Source organism: Pantherophis guttatus, chromosome 2 (genome assembly GCF_059756535.1).
Source record: "Pantherophis guttatus breed Tessera chromosome 2, ASM5975653v1, whole genome shotgun sequence".
Lineage (NCBI taxonomy): Eukaryota > Metazoa > Chordata > Lepidosauria > Squamata > Colubridae > Pantherophis > Pantherophis guttatus.
Window position 1 is genome coordinate 205,567,383 of NC_142064.1, and position 20,914 is coordinate 205,588,296.

Genomic DNA, 20,914 nt, shown 5'->3' on the forward strand with positions numbered 1-20,914 from the left:
ACAGGCTCTTATGGACTTTTGGATAGAGAAAAGAGATGAACTGTTCAGTTAATAGTAAAGAAGCAAACCAATTTTTAAAAAACTGTCAGACAACATTCTTAATATTTTTAATTGATTAAACCTCACACATTGACCTCTAACAGCTTTTGCAGCATGCTATGCTAAAGGGCAGTGGCCCCCAACATTTTTGGCATCAGGGAATGGTTCTGTGGACAGGTTTTTCCGCAGACCGGAGTGAACATGGTTTTGCATGCTGCCTGCATCCCGCGGATAGGGCTTTGCTTGATTGTGTGGCCCTGTTGTTTGCATGCTGTGGACCGGTGTCAGTCCACAGACTGGGGGTTGGGGATCCCTGCTCTAGGGGCTAGCACAGGAGTAATATTTTCTTTTGTTTGCCTTTGAGTCAGTGTTGGCCCAGGGTCATCCAACTGATTTCATATGGGACTAGAACTCATAGTTTCCTGCTTTAAATACTGCCTATAAAGTTTCCTGCTTTAAATACACCCTATAAAGTGGGCATGTAAAGAGGTGGATTGGTATCCATATTAGAGTTATAACATAATTTTGCAGTGGGCTATTATTACTGGTATCTCCCTACAGCAGATGGGATACTGTATGCAGAGAATTACTTAGAATCATTCTCGGTGTGATCCAGAATTCTTTCTGTTCCATCGTGACTATCCTGAGATTCTCCAGTTTTAATAAACCAGCTGGATAACCTTGGGCCAGTCACCCACTCTCAGCCCTAGGAAAGAAGTAAGAGCACATAATTTCCAAAATAGCTTGCCAAGGAAACTGCAGAGATTGACTCAACATTGACTCTAAGGTGCGTGCGCGCACATACACACACACTTGAAAAGTAGGCTAAAGCAACATATAAAAATCTGAAATCACATCATAAAACTAAATAAACAAATAAAAAGAAATCAATGCCAATAACAAATGGCACACATCAGGGAAGTTAGAAATGTGATTAAAATATAACACAACCAATTTGGATTCACAGATTGCTCTGCCTCAGAGCCTGCCCATGTATTCAGAACTTTCTTTAAAATAGTATAGGTATATAGGAGGTATAGATCAGCTCCAGTTGTCTGTCATTGTGAAAGGCCCCGTGATACAGAACAGAAAGAGAAGGACAGAAGGACATGGTAGTTCTCCCCAGTTTCTTCTCTTTTCCTCTGTACTTAATCAACGGTGCAAGAACTTCTACAGTTCTTCGAACTCTTAGGGAAAATGTCCTACAGTGCAAGCGTTATCGACGTATGTTTGTATATGTTAAGCCAATTATTATTTGGCTACAGATGATTTGCTTTTTTAAAAAGTAAATTGGACTAAGAAAGTATTTCCCAAATGGTTGCTTTACAAAGTACACAGGAATGACATTTCCTTTCACCTGAAGGACACCTGGTGGAAAAACCTGCCCTATTATTTATTAGTTTTCATCTATCCAGACTTGTCTTTGAACTATGATTAGTGATTTCTGCTGCATGCCTAAAAGGAATATTCTAACAAAACCACACTACTACTCATGAGTTCTATATAGGGCAAGGGTAGGAACCTGTGACACTCCTATCGGCCCCAGACCACAGGTTCTACAGCCCTAACATAGACTTTGGCAACAGGTAAAATATGACTGAACAATAGGATAATTCCATCTCTGACATTTTGGGAATCCCAAAATACCCTGTCAAAATAGCTTAAGATTCTGGAGTTTATTTATTTATTTAAAATATTTATGTGACTGCCCATCTTTCAAATCAACTTTGTAGTTCCAATCAAGGACACACAGTGGGGACCTGCTATTCTGTAGTGATAAGCAATCATTTTGCAGCATCATTATTTGTGCAAGAGAAGATCTGCCGAGTCTCTAATCTATACAACTTTTGCAAAATTGTCACAAAGGTTTCTGAAAAACCCAAGAAACTCTGTCTTCCGGAATGAAATGCTTTGGTAAAAACAGTTTGAGTCCTAAAAACGTTAATCAAAATGAATTCAGATCATCCAGAAATGCCTATCCAGAACCTGCCTAGCCACATTGTGTGATAATGGGCAAACTGAAGTACGGGCTTTAAATATTTAGATCATAGGGGTAAAGAGGGTCTTTTGAGACAGTCCTCTCACCCCCCAACCCAATCCCCCAGCTAGAAGTTATTTTTTAAAAAAGGATAAGGATCAAAAAGTTATATGGGTTTCTGGACAACAAAAATTAAAATGGGTGGTATCTGCCTCTGAAAATTTCTGTGTACACAATGTTGGAATAATCATTGCATCTGTCACTCAATCCATCAGAATACAGCTGGAAGGGACCTTGGAGGTCTTCTAGTCCAGCTATCTGCTCAAGCAGGAGACCCTATACCATTTCAGTAGATGGCTGTCTATTCTTTTCTTAAAAACCTCCAGTGATGAAGCACCCACAACTTCTAAAGAAAAGCTCTTCTGGTCTTCTGATCAATTGTCCTCACCTATTAGGAAGTTTCTCCTTAATTCCAGGTTGCTTCTCTCCTTGATTAGTTTCCATCCATTGTTTCTTGTCCTGCCCACTGGTGCTTTGGAAAATAAATTGACCCCCTCTTCTTTGTGGTAGCCTCTCAAATACTGGAATACTGCTATCATGTCCCCTCTAGTCCTTTTTTCCTCTAGACTGGCCATACCAAATTCCTGCAACTGTTCTTCATATGTTTTTGTCTCCAGGCCCTTAATAATCTTATTCTTCTTTGCACTTTTTCCAAAGACTCAACATCTTTTTTGTAATGTGGTGACCAAAACTGGATACCCTATTCCAGGTATGGTCTTACTAAGGCTTTATAAAACGGTACTAATACTTCATAGGATTTTGATTCTATGCATCTGTTTAAACAACCAAGGATTGTATTAACTTTTTGGCTGCTGCTGCACACTGCTAGCTCATGTTTAAGTGATCATTCACTAGGATGCGAAGGTCCCTCTCACGGTTACTATTTTTGAGCAGGTTTCACATAAACCGTACACATAAACTTTTACCTTTGATTTTTCCTGCCTAGGTGTAAAGCCTTGCTTTTCTCCACATTAAATTTCATGTTGGATATAGCGCTCGTTGTTCAAGTCTGTTAAGAACTTTTTGGATCCTGAGCTTGTCTTTTGGGGTGTTGCCTATTCCTGTCAGCTTAGTGTCATCTGCAAATTAGATGAGTTTCCCTTCTATTCCCTCATCCAAATCATCTATGAAGATATTGAAGAGTACTGGGCCTTATGGTATCCCATTGCTTCCTTCCCTCCTTCCATGTAGATGTAGTACTATTAAATATGGTTTGTCAACCAATTACAAATCCATCTGATGGTGATGCTATCTATCCCACATTTTGCTAGTTTACAAAGAAGTAGGTTTGTGATTTACTTTGTCGAATGCCTTGGTGAAGTCTAAGTATACTACTGTATATCCACAGCATTTTGCTGGTCTACTAATTTAGTCATTCTGTCAAAAAATGAAAAAAAGATTGTTTTCACATGATCTGTTTTTAACAAACTATTGCTGGCTACTAGTTATAACCTTATTTGTTTCTAGATGTTCACAGATCGTTTTTTAATTATTTTTTCCAGTATCTTCCCAGGTATTGATGTTAGGCTGATTGGTCTGCAGTTTCCTGGGCCTGTTTTTTCCCCCTTTTTTGAAGATGGGAACCATATCAGCTCTTTTACAATCCTCTGGTAGTTCCCCGGTGCTCCAGCATTTTTAAAAGATATGGTACAATGCAGGGGTGGGTTCTACTTACCTTTATTACCAATTCGTAGTGGGGCCGTGTGCACGCACTCACTTTGCTCACTCGCATGCTCTCTTCTGCGCATGCGCAGAAGCATTTTGATGACATGGGGGCCAGTGGGCAGAGCCTCCTGCCGGTTTTACTACCAGTTCTATAGAACCGGTGTGAACCAGGGGCAACCCACCACTGGTACAATGGTTCTGAGATAACATCTGCCAGCTCCTTCAGAATTCTGGTACGTAATCTATCAGGTCTCCTCTAAACACAGTGGCTTGTAAACAATGGAGAATGGAAAACTGACTAGGCAACCCAATTTCCTTATGGGGATTGAAATATCTATCTAGCTGGTTCCTTTTTGTTTATTGAGATAGAAGAAGTAGGATTTAGCTCCCCATAACTATTGCTGAATATCATAGAGTTATAAGTTGAACACTTGGGCCCTGTCTAACAAAATGAAATTCAATGTAGATAAAAGTAAGGTTTTACACGTAGGCAAGAAAAACCAACTGTACAGGTGCAAACTAGGTCAAGCTTGCCTCAATACCAGCAACTGTGAGAGGGATCTTGGAGTCCAAGTGGACAATCACTTAAATATGAGCCAACAGTGTGTGGCAGCAGCTGAAAAAGCCAATGCAATCCTAAACTGCATTAATAGAGGAATAGAATCAAGATCATATGAAGTATTAGTACCACTTTACAAAGCCTTAGTATGTACACACTTGGAATACTGCATCCAGTTTGGGTCACCACAATAATAAAGAGATGTTGAGACTCTAAAATAGTGCAGAAAAGAGCAATAAAGATGAGTAGGGGGCTGGAGATTAAGACATGAAGAACGGTAGCAGGAATTGGGTGTAGCTAGTCTAGTGAAAAGAAGGAGTAAGGAAGATATAACAATGTTCCTGTATTTGAGGGCCTGTCACAAAGTTGAGGGGGGCAAACTATTTACCAAAGCACTACAAGCAAGACAAGAACCAATTGATGGAAACAAATCAAAGAGAGAAGTAACCTTATTCTCCAAGATACCTGAAGGCAGGACAAGAAGCAACAGATGGAAACTAATCAATGAGAGAAGAATCAAGAAGAAATTTCCTAACACAGAACAATTAACTAGTGGGATGCCTTGCCTTCAGAAGTTGTGGATGTCCCATCTCTGGAGGTTTTCAAGAAGAGACTAGATAGCAATTTGTCTGAAATGATATAGACTCTCCTGCTTGTTCAGGGAGTTGGACTAGAAGACCTCTAGAAGTCCCTTCCAATTCTGTTATTCTGTGTTCTATAATCTTGGCTTGAATTCATCTAATGAAGAAGAGCCAGTGACCTTGCTGTGTATCTCTAGGACAGGGCTGTCAAACTCCCGGCCTGCGGGCCAGATGTGTGATGTGCTGGCCATACCCATGCCCAGTTTAGCGAAGGGGAAAAAGTCCCAATTTGTCACATGATGCCGCCATAACGACGTGAGTTTGACACCCCTGCTTTAGGTCATCTCCCGATAAATCAAGGAAGCTCCAGAGTCAGCTGCTGCTTACTGGTGAAACACCTTCATTAGAAGCTTAAATGGCTGGAGTTGTGGGGTTGTAGCTGGGCCCATACCTCATCTTAAATTATATTTAGTTTAATCACAATTTATTGAGTAAATATTTCTTACAGACACAACATGCCATGTCATAAACCCAAAATACAAACGTATACCCCAACCGTTTGTAGCTCGCAAAGCAATCCCTGAATGAATAGAGCTAAACGGGTCAGACTTTTTTTTTGGCAGCGTGGCTGGATTTGTGGGGTGAAGGATTATCAAGTAGATCTTCAGCATTGCAGATTCTTAAAGGCAGGCACTGCAGTCCTCAGTTTTTAAAATCTGCCTTCAAACAAGAGAAGTGGTCGTTATAGCAGTTAAAGCATCAGATTAAAAACTGGCAGGCTGTGAGTTGTAGTCCTGCCTTAGGACCAGACACTCACTCTCAGTCCTAGGAAGAGGGCAATGGCAAACCACTTCTAAAAATCTTGCTAAGTAAATTGCATAGACTTGGCCTGGCAGTTACCGGAAGTCAAAAACTGACTTAAAGGCACACCAAATGAAATAAAACCTTCAAATAGGCCTTGGCCTAGCCCATTTTTGAACAAGACCTTCAGCATGCTTTGCAAATTCTAGTGTGTCCCTCAAGCCAAAGTAAGTTTGCATACCTCCAATAAAACACAGTGGATAAACCACAAAGGTTGAGTTCACACAACCCAGTAAGCTAAAATCATAAGTCCAACCGTGGCTTTGTTCAAGTGAGTGAATCAGTGGTGGGTTGCCCCCGGTTCGTACCGGTTCGCAAGTAAAACCGGCGGAAGACTCCGCCCACTGACCCGGATGTCATCATAGGCAATCCACGCACGCGCAGAAGAGCGTGCGCGCGAGCACAATGCGAACCGGTAGTAAAGGTAAGTAGAACCCACCCCTGGAGTGAATCCAGGCTGTAGCTCCCCACACTGTTTACAGTTTTGGCTGATATGTGAGTTAACTGGATGGAGAGGGCTTTAGATACACTTGCTCATGCTTTGTGTCAACCTTTGGTTTAGATTACCATGATTTATAAATTGGGGCTGGTTTAACCCAAAATGCTCAGTTGCGGTCAGAGTCTGAGATGACAGAGAGTTGTATCTATATGCTTTACCTTGGCTCCTTCTCAGAAGGCTGTGTTTTTAAAAAAATCATCTTTAAAAAAGATGGAATGCTAGTCAACTAGGTTAGTAAAGACTGTCTTGGGTTCGAAGAAGAGGAGGCTGTAGAGAGCATCCTCGGTGTTGGGCATGACGATCCTCCTATAAACAGAAGACAGTCTTCCCCACAGACTCATGTTGTGACATATTCTTAACTTTCCAGGGGTGTTCAACAACCCAATGGATTTGTCTCCTGCTGTGACAGACCTAGAGCAGCAGGTGGCACTCGAGGAAAGGAAGACACGGGGAGGGGGTGGGAGGAGGAGGCAGCTTCAGCAGAATGGGAGAGATGAAATTCCGCTGCTTGCTGTCTTCTCTGAAGTTTAGTTCCTGTGCAAGCATCTGTTAGCCACTTCTGCTTTTTTTTTCTTTTTGCATCCATGAGCTTAACGTTATTCTTTATGTTTTATCAGAAGCCTCCCAGAAGGGCCAAAGTGGCACAAGTAGGATGTTCTTCTCTGGAGATAACAGTTTCCCAGAAGTGCAAGCAAATGTGAAGGAGAGGATAAATGGCTGGGAACTGGATTGTAAAATGGAAACACACACACATTTGGGAAAGAGATATTTGACTCTGAATGAACGCATTAAGATCAAAGCATCTGGTGAAACCCCATTAGCTTGCTCCCAGTTGTAGCTTAAGGCTGGGAATATTATACAATTCTCCTTTAACTGAGAGGAGGCCCCTTTGATGTAACGTGTTTTCCCAAAAATAGGACCTACCCCGAAATTAAGCCATAGCCTGATTTTTAAGTGTGGACCTAATATAAGCCCTACCCCAGAAATAAGCCCAAGTGAACGGGGCGTGGAGGTGGCCAGCACAGGAGGTGGCAAGTGCACATGGGTGTCTGGTGTCTGGTCGTAGCTGGTGCAGCAAAGGTGAGTTGATTCCCTGTCTATGCAGCAAGTGGAGGCAGAGGCAGGGAGGAGGCATGCGATCTGGACACGCTGCATGGGCTGGGTGACAGCTGAGAGTTGATGGGCTGCAGTGGGTGAGCAGTGCAGGAGGCTCATCTTAATGTCTCTTGGCTTGCCTGTGGCCTGCACAGCACATTAGGATCGCCTACCTTCCAGCCTGCGCCTCTGCCTCCATCTGCTGCCCTTGCCACCGCATGAAGATGAGCCTCCTGCGGCCAGCTGTCCACTCCAGCCCACCGACTCTTGGCTTTCCTGGGGCCGGTGTAATACCTGCCTCCCCCCCCCCCCGCAGTGGCTTGGACTGGGAATCAACTCACCTGTGCTGCAAGGGCTGTGCAGCCCCAGAATGTCCTGACCGGCTGGCTGCAGGTGCTGCCAGATATTGTCGGCACCCACATACTTGCTGCCTTGTAACGAAATGGGGTTGAGGGGTACCCCGGACCGTGAACCAGCTCATGAGTAAACACACTGAGACTGAAATGATTCTGACAGAGGCGTCTTGTGTAAAAATATAATTTACTTTAAAACATTTAAAAAGCACTATGTCTTTAAGAAAACACATTAAAAACAAAGTCTTATCTGGGTATGTGAAACAAGGCTATCTCCCTAGATCCCTCTCCACAATACCAAAACAGTTCACGAAAGAATAAAGCTAGCATGAAGGTAAGCAGCTTCGGCGTCGATACATCATCAAGGCAATCATAATGGGAGCAGCACGAGCTTCACAGCTGAAAATCACCTGAAGTAAAAACAGTTCAAAAAGCAAACATTGCTTGAAGCTTGTGGGAGGAAGAAGGTCCAGCAACAGCAGTCCCGATGATAGCTTGCGTGCTACAAAACAGCAAAAGGCAAGCATCCGTGGGAGTCTCTCTGTAGCGGCGTCTGGAGTCCTTATCTGCATTCTTCTCCCATCTGCGGCGTTGCAACAAGCTTCCTGCAGGAGCTGTGCATTTAGGCCTAGATCAGACTAGGCCCAAGTAGCAAGCAAAAGGTCCTTGCTTATATAGGGAGTTAACCTGCAATTAACTAGGGCGGGGAAGGCTTGCAGGTAATTGCCAACAGCAGATGGCTTGATTAAAACCATACTGTTTGTGAGTAGGCAGATAGCCACAGCAATCCTGGAAACACTCGTGACATGCCTCTTGTGCATGTGCCGGGGGAGGCAAAGCACCCAGCTGGGCTGATCACCCTGAAATCGTATTTCCCTGAAAATAAGCCCTAGTGCTTATTGTGGAGCCCCCCATAAATATAGGACCGGATCTTATTTTCGGGGAAACATGGTACAGGTAATTCTCAACTTACAACCATTCATTTAGTGACCATTTGATATTTCAACACCACTGAAAAAGTGACTTATGACAGTTTTTCACACATGGACTTGCGCATCCCCATGATCACTTGATCAAAATTCAGGCATTTGCCAACTGACTCATTTTTATGATGATCACAGCATCCTAGCATCATATAATCACCTTTTGTGACCTTCTGAGAAGCAAAGTCAATGGGGAAGCCAGATTCACTTAATCATGTTACTAACTGCAGTGATTCACTTAACAACTGTGGGGAGAAAGGTCGTAAAATGGGACAAAACTCACATAACAACAGTCTCACTTAGCATCAGAAATTTGGGGCTCAATGGTGAGTCAAGGACTACCTGTACTCTGTTTCTGAGTCAGTATTTGTTTATTATACTTAAAGTCCACCTTTTCTGTAGCATTGACACGGACCCCCAAATAGTGATAGGCATGATGATGGCATAATCACATACCTAATCTCATACATATGTGTAAGTAGTAGCATATGCTTGGTTATAGCATCATGCATGTGTTATCTTTATCCCTCCTCCCACCACCTTGCAGAAACCCATGCATTTTTTTTCCACAGCATGTATGATTTTACCATTAACTTCTGTCATCATGACAATCCTGTGAGGTAGATTAAGCTCAAGAGGCTGGTTCAAAGTAACCCAGGAGCTTCTCACTAAATGAGCATCTGACTCTGGACCTTCGTGGTCCATGCTTAACAATCGCACCACACTGACATTGTTAATCATGAAAACAGCTGAACTTACAAAATAGCACAACTGTGCATACCAGTCTTCTCAAATTGTCACTTTGTTGGGACTAAAATGCCCCAAAATTTCAGCCACGAGAAAGATACAATTGCTTTGCAAAAATGACAGCTTAGGGAAGGCTGGTGAGTTCCTTTGCTATGACTTCCTAGTAGGGGAATTTCACCCCTCCCCATCACCTGAAACCTTCTGCATCTTGTTTGCGTACTTTTCCCCATTGCTACTCCAGCCCCCAGATCTAGATAATAGAAGCAAAATGATATGTTGGGAAAAAAGCAGCTCACAGTAATTAAAGCATTTCATAAAGCTTAATTCTACTAAGGGGCATATTTAAACCTACAGTATTCATTTCAACTGTGTTGGATACAGTCCATCAGCTCCACAGAGAATGTACAAATTCTCTCTCCCTCCCCCCCGTGTGTGTGTGTGTGTGCACGTGTGTGTGTGTGTGTAAATCCCAAAGTAAATATTGTGTGGTGGCAGCTGGGAAAGAATTAAATCTGTGATACCCAAATTATCTGAGAACATCCCAAAACAAACTGCAGAAAGCAAATTCACAACAGGCAGAAAAGTTATAGCATAGAGCGCACACCCCCATTGTGAACCGGTAGCGAAGGTAAGTAGAACCCACCCCTGCTCTGGACCTGCTCAATCATGTTAATGTCCAATATACAGTGTGGATTCCAAGTGGATCAGCTGTATTCAAGAACTGGTCTGGCAAAGGTTTTGTATGCCCTAGTTATCAATACAATGTTACCGGAGAAGAAGCTTCGCAAGATTTGGTTAACAACTCTTAATGCCTTTTTGGCAATGCTGTTATAGTGAGCTCTAGGGCTTAGATCATTTGAGATGAGTACTCCTAGGTCCTTGACAAAGTGAGGGTCATCTACGAGATCTTTTCTGCCCAACTTGTATTTGTTGTTCTGATTTATTTATTTTTTTGCCAGTGTGCAGGATAGAGCATTTATTAGTTGAGATTTGGAATTACCAAATGCGTGACCATTCAGACACATAGTCAAGGTCGCTTTGTAGGGCAGCAGCATTGTCAGTGGTGTTAAATAATTTTACATCATCAGTGAAGAGGACACAAATGCTTTTAATATAATCGCATGGGTCATTGATGTAAAGCAGAAAGAGTGTGGGTCCTAAAAAGGCTGCTTTGGGGGACACAGCTGTTAACTGGTGCTGTATTTGATTGGGCCCTCCCTATTTTGACTATTTATTGCCTGTTGGATAGGAACGTGGCTATCCACTTGTGCTGGGATCCAGAGATGCCGTAGGAACTTAGTTTCAACAGTAGTTTGTCGTGCACCACTGAATCAAAGGCTTTACAGAAGTCTATGTAAATTGTGTCTATTGCTTTACTCTGGTCAAGATGTGTGGTCCAAATGTTTCTACAGCGTAGGAGTTACAGATTACAGGAAAAAAAATTTCTAAAAGCAAGCTGCTTGTTAGATAGCAGGTTGTTTGAGGCTGGTGGATTGGTTTATAATTGATTCCATAACTTTACAGATGACGCAACACAGTGAGATTGGTCTGTAATTTTCTACTAGACTAAACCGGTCTCCCTTTTTAAAGATAGGTATAACTGTGGCTAATGAACATAGGTTGGGCAAGGAGCTGGTTCTGAAGGATACCTCATAGATTGTGCATAGAGGTTCAGCTAGGGCAGTGGCAAGCTTTTCCAAAAAGTAGGCACATAATCCATCAGGACCAATAAATAGAGATGGCTTTAGGTTACGTAGTGCCATTTCAATGTTATCTACTGTAAAATCAATACATAGTAAATTGTTACAAGTTGTTATGGTACGACTAGGAAATGGGGGGTAGCAGTCATTGCTGTCAACAAAGACTGAACTGAAGAACGTATTGAAGAGTTGGCCTTAACAGCTTCATCATTACAGTCTTCCCCATTAGGCCCTTTTAGGGGTGGGATAGTTTTCGAGTCTTTAAGTTTGGCATTTACGAAATTATAGAAGGTTCGGGAGGAGTTGGAGTTTAACTGTTCTTCCTCCTGTTTGCAATGGTGATTGGTACATTCAGCCTTTATCTGGCGGCATAAGGCTTTGTAGTGGTTTTTAAAGTTGGCTATGTAGCCAGTTTTATTATTATGACCCTCTTTGTAAGGACACAAATTGAGAAAAAAATCAATCATGCTGTGATCACTGTTGGAAAAAGGTTCTTTAACTTGTAGGCAATAAATTGAGTTTAAGCTATTGCAGAAGATGAGATTTAAGCAATTGTTGAGCTTAGTATTGTTCGTTACCAATTGCTCAAGCCCCAGAGTCATAACAGCATTGTACAGGGTTGCATGTATAGGTTCAGTTGTACATTCGTTTAGGGTCCAATTAATAAGAGGCAAATTGATGTCACCAAGAAAGAAAAGGGGGTGGGGGCAGGAAGCTGCCCACGTTAGTAGTGCAGTTAGTTTGTTCATATGACCAAGGTTGTAATCAGTGGCTCTATAACATAGCAAAAAATGAACTGTGGTATTTAGGGATAGTTCACAGACAATGGTCTCAGGAAGAGCAAGCTCCTGTGTAACATTTATCTTTTTCAGACCTAGGGACTTTTTATAGAAGATAGCAACACCAACCACTCTACAATTATAATGGTCAGACTGGAAATTAGATGTAAGGATGTCTTTTATTTCCACTGACTACAATGAATCTTGTAACACTGAGGTCTCAGCAGTGGTAAATGCCACAAATGTTCTTTAAAACCTATGCCAGCCTAGCCTTGAAACAGGAAACCAGGACAGGGTGATAGGGTGCCTATAATGTTGTTTCAGAATAATTCCCACCCATTTTCATCTTGTCCAAGTTCTTTGAGCCAGCAAAGGAGCAGGCATCTTCTAGATCACCAAGACACCCAAGGTATGGATACTGCAGATAGCAGCAAGAATGCCATAGTGGGAATATACTTTTCTTTGTATCTGCCTTTCACATTATTTTAATGCCATTCAATTTAATGCATTTAACAGCCTCATACTATTCTGCTTTGCGGGTGAAATGTGAACATCGCTTACGTCCTAAAATAAATTTGGATAAGATCTGTTTTGTTCTCCTAAAAATGGAACATATTTACAACTGATGATTATTCCTAAATTGCTCTTGGTCTGGAACTGGGATGATAAAGTTTTAATGACAATGGCATTTCCTTTAATTCCATCGTCAAGTTCTCCCAATCTGCTAGATACATTTTTTACCGGAATAATAAAAAAATAGCAAGGTAGAGATGTATACAAATTTCAAAGAGTCCTCTATTGAATTGAAAAAAAATAATAGGAAAAATTCAAGGTTCTCATTGTTTGTGGACTTTTTACTCTGTAGAATGCAATTTGTAATTGCCTCCTTGAGATAAGTAAAATAGCCATCAGAAAATTAAATCTTCTTGGAAAAAAAATTATATATTTTAGATAATCCAAGCAAGGCAATGTCTAAAATTGATACCATTCTTAATACAACTGTATATTTTCTTTAACAAATCCTTAGAGATATTGGAAAGGCAGATAAAAAAGAGAATTATATGCTAATTAATGTGGGAAGGAATATGGCAACCCGCTCCCGCTTTCTGAGCCATTCCCATATTAATTACAGAATCCTCTGCCTTTCATTTGCAAATGACATTTTAGCATGGTTCGAATTAATAAAAAATTCAGCATATGTAAGAAAAAAAATAAAAGATGCTAGACTGATACTCATCTTTGAATAAAAAATGTTGCAATCTCTCTCAGCCAACTAATTTCTCTGGGGTATAGTGAGCGCTTCCTTTCATGACAGAAGTTAGGGGCATGGGAAGCTTCAGCGGGAAGTGTGGAAAGCAGAGAGGAAATGAGCTGTCAAAGGTACTTGGGGGGAGGGAAGCTGGCAGCAGCACCAAATGAAACAGATGCTTCCCCCACCACCCAGTTCTGAAGTTTGCTTTGGTCTCTAACACAACCAGCTAAATGAAATATTTCTCTCAACTGTTATGAATCCTTGAGATATGCTGTTTTCTTAGAATCATGTCAATCAAGGAGAATATGCATCATATAGGGAAAATATGTCCTTTTCTGGTAGTCTGCATATCCTGCCCTCCTGGACTTAAAGTGAAATTTTGTGCCTATTGACAGGAGATTGTAAAGGAGGGGGATGGACTGGAAAGCATGAGGATTTTTGCCACGGCAACCTGAGCATCTTCCAGATAGGAAAAGTTCAATTCCCAGAATCCCGCCATCAGGAATAGCTCTTCCTCAGAATTCTAGATTTGACATCCATTTTGGATGTTGCCAAGTTTAGTAAGTTCTGTGCCAGAACTGAAACCGATTATTGGCCGTGCCCCTACCTGGGAGCAGAAAGGATGAATAGCTGAATGGTTGATATGAATTGCTTCCTTCACTTGATGAGGGAAAGAAAACATTAAATGTTCCACCACACCAAAGTGTTATTATTCAAGGCAAGAGCCAGCAGAAAACCATACTGGTTTGAAGAAGTGCTGATTGCATTCCGGATGCCTATTTTGCCTTAGCAATGCAGCAGAGGAGAGGGTCTGTCTGCAGCACAGGTGGGAGGGGGAGAAGAGAAGTGAGTGGGAAACACCTCCTTTGATGCTGATTTCTGGCAGCAGAAGATCTACAGGAATTCTGCTTTAAGGTCTTCAATCTCACAGGGCAGTGTTTCCCAGCCTAAATAATTCCCAGCCAGCGTGCTTAAAATGCCTGAAGTTGAGAAACATTGCCATAGGGCAATCGCTGTAGGACTGGGGAACTGGCAGTGAAAGAGCCCTTCTGCTCTACTTCTCCTGCCAGTCAGAGGGGCAGGTAAAGCAAAGGGAGGGAAGGAGGGGTTTTTGGTGGTTTTTTTCCTCTGTCCCTGGCACCACACAGAGCCCCACCTCTCCATGAACTGGCACCTAAAGAGCTGCTTTCCCAGTAGATCTGAAGTGACTGTGCATCTGCAACCCCCATAGTAGAGCTACCCACAGGTCCAGTGAGAGGCTTCCAGCTGCAGCTTTTTGCTGGCACCCCGTGGGAAAGTTGCCATGGCATTATGGAAGGATTGTGGTACTGACTTGCTTGGGAGTGGAAACAAGAGAAGCATCCCTCTAGCTACTCCACAGGTGGAAATGAGTCTTTTGATTGCTGGCAGAAATGCCCCCTCTCTTTCTTCCCCTGCTTCATCTGCTACCTCTGGGCTGGGAAAAGAAGTCAGCAAGGTGGCTTTTTGGCCCAATGGGACAGCCCTGACTCTCCTGCTGCTGAAAATGAGTGGCCAGCAGCCAGAAGGGATGCCACGTCCACAGTAGCCTCAGAGGGGACATAGGACCAGGACAGACCCTAAGTCTAAACTTATCACAGAATAATTGGCTTTAGACTGACCCTCGGCATGACTTGCATTGGTGGAAGTTGAAAAACACCCCTTTTGAAGTGGAGAGAAAAAAACAGAACAAGGAAACAAGTCTGAGAAAAATGCTGTGCATTCGTGTTCTTCAGAAACAATCAGTAGGCATCTTTGCAGACCAGGCCAAGCAGATAGGCCCTTAAGAAAGAAACCTTAAAGAATGTAGACAGTCCAATCTTTCTCTACCCATATTTCTGCCCTTACAGCTCCATGCAGCCAGCAAAGCAATGGAAATACTCCATGCTCAGAGTTTCCACTTCACATTAGGCCTGCTATGATTGGTGTTCCTTAAGATGCCAGAGATTGTCCACTCTGGGTTAAGCTAACATGCAAGTCTTATTTTTGTTTTGCAGATGTGGAAGAATGGCACAGATGCATCCTTCCCTTTGAGGGAAACACCAGGCTCTCTCCCTAACAACTCAGCACATTTGCAGTGTGTGGCTGAAGCAGCATTCCAGCACTTACTGTTACCCATCATTTACAGCCTGGTTTGCATCCTGAGCCTGGCTTCAAATGGCGTGGCCTTATGGAGCTCTTGGGTCTACCGAGCCCAGGCCCCACCCATCATGATCTTCATCTACAACCTGATTATCATTGACCTGCTCTTTGCCCTGTTGCTGCCATCACAGGCAGTGTATCATGCCAGGCACAATGACTGGCCCTTTGGAGAAGGCCTGTGCAAGGTCACCAATGCCCTCTTCCTGGCCAACATGTTCAGCTGCACCCTTTTCCTGGCCTGCATCTGCCTGGAGCGTTATGTGGCTGTCCTCCATCCTGTCTTCTACCTGCGCCTCAAATGGCCTCTGTATCGTGTGCTGCTCTCCATGGCTATCTGGTCTTTGGTAGGGATTGGATTGCTGATCTTCTTCTCCAGGAGCACCGTGACTCATCGCTTCTCCAATGGAAACACTGCCTGCATGGAAAACTTCCCAGCCCAAGTTTGGAGTGGAAGTCTGGCAGCCATGGTCCTATCTTCCTCAGCCCTGGGCTTCTTCCTGCCCTTCCTTACTATCATTACCTGTTCCATTGTGATTGCCCACCGAATTATGAATCTGGGCCATGGGACAATGCAGGCGTCTTCATTGCGTAGGCATTCCCTTCAAACCCTCTTGATGGTGACGAGCCTGCTCACCTTCTGTTTCCTCCCTTTTCATATCATCCATGTACTACATACCCTGGGCCGTATTGGCATTCTTTCGGCTCCAGGATTGCTGCATTTCACTTGCTCAGCCCAGCGTGCAGCTATGGCCCTTGCTAGTATCAACAGTGCTCTTGACCCCTTGGTATACTATTTTAACATGAAGCCTGCAGTTTGGAAGCTACCATGCTGTGGCTCAGTCAGTCAAAATCTTATGGAGCCAGGTGAGATTGCTGATAGCACAGGGGAGCGCCCTAGAAGGAGCATAATTCTTAGAGACTGAACTTTGTCTATGGCTTCTTTCTGACATCTAGGTGAAAGCGGAATCAGGATATTATTGTAACCTAAGTTACAGTATATGCTCCTCTTTGGCAGAGAGACAGACTGAGAGAAAAAGGGAGAGAGAAATTTTATCCATGAGTTATTGGTTTAATGCTTGCCTTGACTGGCATAATGCATCATTAGCCCAGCCTATATCATGGCCTTGTCTAAGTTAAGATATAGGGGAATGGATGAAACTGTATCACCCAATCTTTTTCTTCACCAGAGTGTTTGTTCTATAGTTTCCACTGTCCCAAACAGCGCTCCAATGGATAATGCTGGTTGGTCATCACTCAGGTTGAAGACTAGATTAGAATGTTCTTTCAAGATCAGATAAGAACTGTAGCCCAAGAACAATCAGTCTGTAGCAGTGGGAGCAAAAACTATTTAGAGACGAGGACAGAAAATAAAAATAAACCAGGAATCCAGACTAGAACTATCAGATTTGTGTTGCAATAATCTGGGTTAGAACTGCCCCATTTTGCTCCCATCTAATGAAAGAATGTGGCTGCGGCCTAGTTCTTTCATCCTAATACAGATGACAGCAGAAAATAATGGTTTGGGAAGCAACACAAAACTGTTGTGACTCTAATTGGGTTTCATGTATTGGGCTGAACCATAACATAATTTGGTTTGGGCCTGCTGTACTGTTCAAGTTAGCATTGTGCTTTCTAAACTATGATTTTACAGCTTTGTGTAGCATGTGAATTCAGCCATTATGATTTATTTAACAGATTATGGCTAACAAAAGCTTGGCATGGAGAAACTTTGGCAGACAAGACTCAGAGTTCAGGAATAATATGAGGCAAGGAAAGTTTATCATGTTAATCAAGACTGGAAGCACTGTAATTGTTGGGATTGTTACTTTCTATTTATATAATTGTGCACGATTTTGGCTCAAGGTCCAGCATATTGGGAGATAAATAAGTAATAATCTGTACAAATCAGCTTTGGAAATACCTTGCAGGATATGGATTAATTTATTACCTGTTATCATCTCCCAATACATTTCCCAGCCTAACAGTTGAAACATCAAGAGTTACAACAGCACAGAAGCTATAAAAGACATTCCTCTCAACTACTTGATTAAAAGGCCCTATTAAGGGGGTCCTAGTTACACTGGCATAGCATGGTTTCTTCAGTTCTTACCACTGCCAAATCTGGACATATGTCTGAACCTGGTCTTTTACAGAATCTTGATCAATATCCATCTAGGGAAGAAGATCTGGAGAAAATATAAAGCTTTCCATTTGCAACTGTTAAGAAGGTTACACATAAACAGCATTGTCCATTGGTATTTAAATGGACTTTAAGGCAGACTTCTTATAATGTGAGATTTATATGGATAAAGTGTGATGATATACAAATAGTCCTACTTCTTCAACAGTACCCTCTGGATACTACAAACGTGACACAACTATTAAGGACACTAAAATACAGAACTTCAGGGTAATTTTTTAAATTCTTGGATGTAGTTCTCAGAGCCAATCTAAAAGTTATTATCAAACTGTAGTTCTTTGTAATGGGGCAGAAAAGGAATCTTAATCTCATATATTTAATAATTGTTATTAGTTGTAGCTTATTAATTTAAATTCAAATGAAATGAAATGATTTTTATGTCCTCTCCCAACTTTTGGGGAGTGTAGCCCCCAGCTTCCTACACAAAAACCCAAATCGGAGGTAGTTACTAAATTAGGCCATAATGGGTAATGGGTTACCCAAATAATGGGTTCTGATAATGATTCATCATGTTAACCCTTTAAAATGAGAAATACAAAAGTATTTAGGATTTTTAAAGAAACTGGATTATTTCAACACGGCAAGGTAAACCATAGCAACCATAAGAGAATAATTCTTCTGAGTATCACAAGCCCCTAACATTTTGTAAAGGATTGACATTTTTTATTTTTTGTTATCACAAATTCAGAATTGCTTTAAATTGAAGTCCTTGAGAAATGCAGTTATCTTTGAAAGTAAAACAGAAAAACAATATTCCACATAAAGATTTTTCTTTCAGCTGAATGTCATTTCTTAATAATGAAAGGATAGAAATTTTAGCTCCAGTTGCTTTATTCAGAAAACTGAAGACATAAGAAGAAACAACTTGATATTTTTCCTGAGTGTGATTGGTCTTTACCAAGAATGTTTTTTCCCTTTTATTTTCCTTTCTATTTAAAATATTGCTAATGCAGTAGATGTGTTGCTAGTTCAAAGGCATTAACTGCAATCCTAAATTTACAGCAATATGCCGGTTTAATTAGTGCTTTTGTGTCCAATGCTTTACTGAATTAAGTAGGTAGAGTATACGTACTATTAAAAAACTGGAAAAAAAATCCTCTATAATAAAATATATATCAAGGTCTATCAAAAATGAATCAATAGAAGTTAAATGGTTCATTGGGTGCTTTACATCCCACTATTTTCAATACAATTAACACTAAACCAAAAAAGCCACATTTTTCTCACATTTTCTTGACATTTTTCTGTCAAGAAAAGACCCCTTCCTTCATTTCCATCCAGTCTGTTTTTGTCATTTTTTTCCTCTTTCTTCCTTTGAATTGCTTTTACTGTAACTCTCTTGTTTTGGGTTGTTGTGAGTCACCCAGAGTTGTTGGAAACACCACAACCCAAGTTGTGGTGTCACACAACTTTGATAAACAAACAAACAAACAAATAGTCTGGTACGTGGTTCTGCATATACAAAACCTGATTTAGTCTGATTGTGGTCCAAGTTTTTATTCCTGCTCTGGACTAAAGTGGCTAGATAACATCTCTGTCTCTAACAAAATTGCATGTTCCTTCACTAAATAGTTGCATGGGTTCTGCAGGCAGCCCCATTTCCTTGTGCCAAAACATAAAAACATCTTGCAGACTCTGACTCTTCTGAGGATGCCCCAGGCACTACTCCTCGAGTTTTGTGACACTGCGACCCTTAAAATGATGAATGAATGAATGTGTAAGATCCCTCCATAAATAAAGCTAATGATTTCACTGAAATTAGTGAGGTTCGAAAGTCCAAAATCAACTTCGATGCCTGAGGTAACTTTTTTTAAAAAATTCAGCCGACACTGCCATGCTTTATGCCATGTCTACAGAACCAGTTTCTTACTTATTTCTATTTATTTTATTTATTAACTTATATTCTGCTTTTATTAGCCTTACAAATGACTCAAGGCAATGAACATATGCAACACACCCTATTTATTTATTTGTTTGCTTGTTTATTTTTCCATCCATCTCGCGTCTGACGACTCTGGGCAGCTTACAACATAAAAACATTGAAAAACATTAAAATCGTCCATTATAAAAACACCGCAGACAAAAAATATTAAAGAGTTAAAATCATGGACACAAGAGGGCAAAGAAGGGAGCCAGACACATTTGGGGGGGGAGAGAAATAGGGTTGAATTTTAATTAGTCAACCACTTCCAGTATGAAGCTTCCCCATTGGGTCCCCAAGCCATCTGGCAGAGCCAGGTCTTAACGTTCTGTGATACATCAGGAGGGTGGGAGCCAATCTCAGCCCAGGGGGGTAAGGTGTTCCAGAGGACAGGAGCCATGGCAGAGAAAGCTCTTCCTGCTAGCCAAAATTCCTTGGCTGATGTGATCCACAGTTTGCCCCTTCAGCCAGCACAGGTGGGACCAGCCAGTCCCATCAGGGTGAGATGGTTCCTCAAGTAGTCTGATCCATGTCATGCAGGGCTTTAAAGGTGATGGCCAACACTTTGAACTGTACCCGGAAACAGACCAGCGATCACTGCATCTCACAAAGCAGTGATGTAACATGGACCATTCTAGTGGCCCTAAGAACTGCCTGCACTGCCACACTTTGCATCCAGCTATAACTTCTGAAAGCTCTTCAAGCATTTGAGTGCACACCTTCCTCTTCCTATTTTCCCCACAACAATAAGAGGTGGCACAACAAATTGTGAGGCGAGTTGGGCTAAAGGAAAGTGACTGGCCCAAAATCACCTTGCTGGCTTTTATATGGCAGGACTTGAACTCATGGTCTCCTGGTTTCTAGCCTGATGTTTTAATCATTCAACAAAATTGGCTGTCTGCAATTTGCCCAAAGGTCACCAATGGCCCAAATTTCAGTGGTTCCAGGAGAAATGCCCCATCCAAACATGGTCAATCAGTTCAATAAACTAAAAAACACAGCAAGAATAATACCTTCACAGCATATGCTTTGGCCATGGAAAAGCACAACTAAATTAAATGCACACTGGCCCATATTCTGTTTGTGGAAAGCAGTCCATGAGGCACATTCAGTGAAGCAGATGCTCCAGCTGTTCCTCCATGGAGTTTCCGATCTGTTTGCTCAAGGCAGGATACTGCTCTCTTGCATGCAACATGAATTATGTCAGTTATACAATAGATACAGTACATTTGTATATAGGTATGTTCCAATACATGGCTACGCAGAATGAAAACTCCTGTCAATTTGGTGGAACTTACTTCCAACAAAAGATGTGCAAAATTGAAGCATAAGATTAGAATCATGAATGATTTTTTATAAAATTCCCTAGGAAACATACAAAGAACATTTACAAACCTAATGAGCCACAAGATAAACTTACTGGATTGACTAATTTTGAAACTCACATACAATACTATTCTATCCAGATTGTCTTTCAATCAG

At 41.7% G+C, this 20,914-nt stretch overlaps 1 protein-coding gene across 1 annotated transcript; it reads left to right on the forward strand.

Moving 5' to 3' along the window:
• The first annotated feature begins 15,166 nt into the window (after positions 1-15,166).
• Positions 15,167-18,637, forward strand: LOC117679830 (uracil nucleotide/cysteinyl leukotriene receptor-like). Its single transcript, XM_034442088.2, has one exon. It carries the CDS (start codon positions 15,167-15,169, stop codon positions 16,232-16,234), a length of 1,068 nt encoding a protein of 355 aa, XP_034297979.2. The 3' UTR covers positions 16,235-18,637.
• The last annotated feature ends 2,277 nt before the right edge of the window (positions 18,638-20,914 follow it).

What these genes read in the sequence shown, in the direction of transcription:
- LOC117679830 (XM_034442088.2), top strand. Translation starts at nt 15,167, where the DNA reads ATGTGGAAGAATGGCACAGATGCATCCTTCCCTTTGAGGGAAACACCA.